At 48.2% G+C, this 5,263-nt stretch overlaps 1 protein-coding gene across 1 annotated transcript; it reads left to right on the forward strand.

Moving 5' to 3' along the window:
* The first annotated feature begins 2,854 nt into the window (after nt 1–2,854).
* LOC144326868 (putative uncharacterized protein MGC34800) lies at nt 2,855–4,345 on the forward strand. The gene has a single exon (XM_077923866.1). The coding sequence runs from the start codon at nt 2,855–2,857 to the stop codon at nt 4,343–4,345; it is 1,491 nt and encodes a 496-aa protein (XP_077779992.1).
* The last annotated feature ends 918 nt before the right edge of the window (nt 4,346–5,263 follow it).

Here is a 5,263-nt window from a genome sequence, read left to right on the forward strand (position 1 = left end):
CAGGATGACAACAGAAATCGCGCGGCAGCTAAAGTGGTACCTCAGGTTAAGAACAGTTTCAGGTTAAGAATGGACCTCCAGAATGAATTCAGTTCTTAACCTGAGGTACGACTGTACTTTCCAGTAATGAATAAGTAAGCTTGTAAGTAATGATTACTTAAGCTTCCTCCTTAAGCTTGAGCTTGGCCTGAATCCTAAAGACACAACGAAGCTGTCATAAAGTTGGAGTCTTGGGGACTATTACAAGTATCCAAAGGTTCCTCCCTTCAGCTCACTTCCTCCTTTATCACAGACGCAGCTGATTAGATAGGTAAACCTGCAGCTTGGCGCCTTCCCATCCTGTATGTTTTTAATATTTTAATGTTTTTAATGTTGCCCAGCTGAAAGGTCACGTTCTCATTCCTGCTGTATTCTCCTTCCTAGCACAACACCCTTTTCAAACTGCTATTTCTTTTGGTTACTAAAGGTTACCAAAATGGGGAAACAAGGAAGATTTCGACATGACGATGTGGGACACCTTATGCAGCTCTTTCTTTCTTTCTTTCTTTCTTTCTTTCTTTCTTTCTTTCTTTCTTTCTTTCTTTCTTTCTTTCTTTCCATTATACTTTTATACATTTCAATAACATTACAATCGTTTTAACATTTCGAAACTCGACTTCCTTCCCCCTCTTTCTACTGTTCCTTCAATTTATTTTTTATATTTTTCTGCATATTCCAAATCAACTTAACTTAATCCATTATTCATCTACTTTTAATGTATACTCTTATAAAACTGCAGGTTATTGCAATAAGCCTGCCAATGTTCTTATCTGTTTACAGGGGTTTTTTTTTTGTAAATATTCAGTAAACCATTTCCATTCTTTTATAAAAAGTTTGCTATCTTGATTTCTTATTTTTCTGGTAAGTTTCGCCTTTTCTGCATATTCCATAAGTTTTTGTATCCATTCTTCTTCTTTCTGTTTTGGGGCAATGCCCCTTCCGAGAGTCATGAGGAGGGGGGGTTGCGGGATCACGGACCACCCCACTCGCACTCCCGCGAGGCTGCCGTCAGCCTCGCGGGAGATAGGGATTCCCCAGCTTCATCCCCTGACGCGCCAGCCAATCGGCTGGCGGCAGGGGCGGGCCTTAGAGAGGGCACTTAAGGTCGGGGCAGCCCCGGGCTCGCCCCTTTTGGCTCCAGAGACGACGAGGTTTAGATCGTTCCCTCTCCGTGTCGGTTGCGCGCGAGCGTGGATTACAAGCGGCTTACCTACTCGTGTTCTACAACGCTCCCGACGCTACGCTACCTGCTCCTCACTTCTCTTTGCGGCCTCACGAGCAGCGGTCTTCGGCGCAGGAAGCGCTGCCGCGACATCCAGCAGCCGGCAATCAGCTGACCCTTCGCGGCCTATAGGAGCGCCGCTAGCAACCCTTCTAGCCGGCCGCCCATCAGCTGATCCGGCAGCGGCGGATTTCGTTCTACAGCTAAACAGCGGGCTAGCGGCTGCCCACCAACGGAGCCTGCCGCGTCGAGTAGCACGTGTCAGCGAACACCGGTCGCCTCCAGCGCTACTTAACGCATCCCCGGACTCCTCAGCATTACAACGCACAGGTTTTTATAAGGGGTTGTAGGGCTCCGGCGGGTGGCGGTAGCTAATAGGGGGGTGGCCGCTGCCCGTGGCTGCTAAAAGGGGGGCTAAGGCTACCTTTGGGGCTGTTATTTTCCTCGCTAATTCCGAGGGTTGTGGTGGGGTTCCCCTGGTTGCGGGTTGGAACCTTGTTTGCCAGACTGTTTTTACTTGCCCGATTCGGTTGTTTGCTTTCCCAACGTAAATAGTCAGCGTCGCTGCTAGGCAACGGGTTGCCTCCGGCCGCCATTTTGCTGCAAACCACGTGGTTTGGTCACGGCCGCCATCTTGCCAGAGGCAAGTTAGCCCGGGAGCCTCACTGGGGAACTCTGAAACGAGGTCGCACCCTAGTGGCAATCCAGCAGCGTTGCAACTGCAGTTAAATCATTATTGTCAGCATTTATATATTTCTCACGGTAGCATTTCAGTTTTTATAGGCGGCATTTGGCTGTTGACGCTTAAGTGTTTTGTGCATCATACATAGTTGCTGGTCTTCTGCAGGGAAGCTAAGGGATTTAAAAGGATATTGGCCAATTCTGCCTGGTCTATTTTACCTTTCTGCAAGCAGGGTTTTCTGAGCCTTTTCCTGTTGTTTTTCCGGCCAGAGTAAGCTTAGGTGTTTTTCCCCGGCCATCAGCCACCTGGGTTAGGTCTTTTTGCTAGCGCTATTGCCACAGTAGCCTAAAGGCAATCAGAATTGGCACGCTCATATATACATTGGCAGCGATTGAAACATAAATAAATAGAAAAATTCAAAAATAAGCACGTACATATCATACGTCTAGCATACATAGATATTCAAGATAAATAAATAAATAAATACATAAATAAATAAATATATAAGTAAAACAAATACCTAGATAATCAGATAAGTAAATAAGGTAAATACATAAATAAATAAATAATTGAATATTAAATAAATAAATAAAACCTATATATATATATAGATAGATAGATAGTAAATAATAAGGAATAATAAATAATAATTAAAAAAATAAAAAAAATAAATAAAAATAAAAATAAAAATAAAAATAAAAATAAAAATAAAAATAAAAATAAAAATAAAATAAAATAAAATAAAATAAAATAAAATAAAATAAAAATAAATAAATAACTAAATAACTAAATAACTAAATAAATAAACAAACAAAGGGGGACAGGAGTTGAATCGCAAGAGTCACTCGAATTTGCGGGAATACTTGCTTTGTTTTGCGCCCTCCAACCCAGGGCACTGCCCCAGCTTGGTCATGGAGAGCAACAACAACCCCCAACAATCTCAGCTCGGCAATGCCCTAGTGCCAACAGGCCCTTGTAACCCCCAGGCCTTGGCCCAGCTTTTCTCCGCCTTGCAATCATTCTATGCGCAGTGCAGGGCACCTGTCACTCCTTCTCCCAACATAGTGGAGGTGTCCCAAGATTGCATACCAGACACACCACCTAGCCAGCAGGGTCAGGATGGTCCCTCCACTAGTACAGCCGACGCGGTCGAGCAGGCACCCAGTAGGCCGCGGACGCGCTTACAAGCTGCTAGATCTCAAAAAACCAAGTCGTGTCCACAAAAAGGCAAGGCACCAGCTAAAAAACCTAGGTCGAGCGCACAAAAGGCCAGGCCGGTGGCGGCATCTACATCAGCCCCGCGGCCGGAGGTGTGTGATGTCCCCAGTGTTTTTCAGGACGATCCTAGGCAACCAAGCACCTCGGAGGAGTCGTCATCCGAGGAGGAGTTGCCCCCTCAGCAGGTGGCCGCCGCCAGCGACCCGGCCCCCCGCGACGATGCGCATCGGGGCGGAAAGCGTAAGGCAAAGAAGAAGCATCGGGCGAAGAAGAGCAAGAGGAGGGACACTTCGGACTCCGAGGAGGAAACAGGTACCTCTTCTTCAGATGGGGATAGTGACGCCCCTATGGAAACGTATTGGGGGGAGGGAGAGGACATTGGAGCTCCCCAGTGGGTGCATGAACGTAGGGCCAACTCACATAGGAAGACGTTTAATGGCACGCTTGAGTGGAAGGATGGGGCCCTGGTCCCAGACGTTAAAGTCTCGACCAATGCGGCTACCGACTTTATTTTGGGGAACCACCTCTCTAAGAGGAAGAGGAACAAGATTTTGAATGGTAATTACGTGGATATGTTTTCACTGCTGCCGCCAGCTCAAGTCAAGGGGAAAGGGGAAAAAATTAAGTACTATGGGAAAAGGAGGTACAGGGTACCCCGAGTAGAGCGAACGTTCGAAAATTGGCTTAACGGATATCAAGTGTTTATGGCTGTGGTGTCAAGTTGTTATCCTAAGAGGGGCGCGCACCTCGTGTCCTACCTGGCGCACGTCAGGAGGGCTCGGGAGATGGCAGGAGAGGAAGCTGCGCTGGCGTACGATGAGGACTTCAGGAGGAACGCCTCGCTGCTGTCTTCGACTCGTTGGGACCAAAAGGACAACAATTGTTGGTTTGACCATGTGGGGCCCAATATCGAGAAGAAAACCGCCCAACAGCCTAAAGCCGGTAAGGTGGAGACCCAGCGCCGTAGACAGTGCTGGGACTTCAACAAGGGTACCTGTCAGCGCGTTACCTGTAAGTACCTACATGAATGCGAAAGGTGCTTAGGCAGCCACCCAGCATTCAACTGCTTCAAAGGGAGGCAGCAGCCCTTTCGGGGGGGAAGGGGTCACCTCGCCCGGGGAAACAGGGGTGGCGCTGCTGGACCCACGGCCCCTGCACAAGGGCCAGCCGGGGCTCGTTACTAACTTCTCCCTGGGTCTTGCGTGCTCTCCGATAAAATTGGAGCCCTTGAGAGCACTCTTGAAGTTCTATCCAAATAGACAGGCGGCTCACCTATTGGATGAAGGGTTTTCTGTAGGTTTTAGAATTCCGGTCGCTTTTACTCCCAATTCTTCTTGCCCCCCTAACCAGAAATCAGTCTTAGAAAGGCCCGACATTGCTCTTAAAAAGATACAAAAGGAGATCGCAGCTGGTAGGGTGGCCGGTCCATTCGCTACTCCGCCTATCGAGGGGCTTCATATCTCCCCTCTGGGTATAGTCCCAAAGAAGGCCCCAGGAGAATTTAGAATGATTCACAACCTGTCCTATCCCAAAGGTACCTCGGTAAATGACGCCATCCCCCAGGAGATGTGTACGGTGAAGTATTCATCGTTCGATCAAGCTGTGAGGTTGGTTCGGAGCTTTGGCAGGGGGGCCTTTATGGCAAAATGCGACATTGAGTCAGCATTCCGCCTACTCCCGGTACATCCTGATGACTACCGATGGTTGGGTTTCAAATTCCAGGGAGCCTTCTTCATCGACAAATCAATGCCCATGGGTTGTTCTGTGGCCTGTGCTGCGTTCGAGACTTTCAGCACATTCCTGGAATGGGCCCTAAAGTTTAGAACCGGCGCCTTGGGGGTGGGGCATTATCTCGATGATTTTATTTTGATCGCTAGGGTGGAGGAGGAGTGCAGGTCGCTCCTCTTGGCTTTCGAGTCCTTGGCTAGGGAATTAGGGGTCCCTTTGGCAGGCGAGAAGACCGAAGGCCCGGTCACCACCATGACCTATCTGGGCATCGAACTTGACACAGTAGCCCAGACCTCGCGCTTACCAGCTGAGAAATTGGTTGCTCTCAAGGAGCTTATCAGTCAGATACTGCCTTTAAAGAAGGTCACCCTGAG

The sequence above is a fragment of the Podarcis muralis genome, chromosome 1, assembly GCF_964188315.1.
Source record: "Podarcis muralis chromosome 1, rPodMur119.hap1.1, whole genome shotgun sequence".
NCBI classification, from domain to species: Eukaryota; Metazoa; Chordata; class Lepidosauria; order Squamata; family Lacertidae; genus Podarcis; species Podarcis muralis.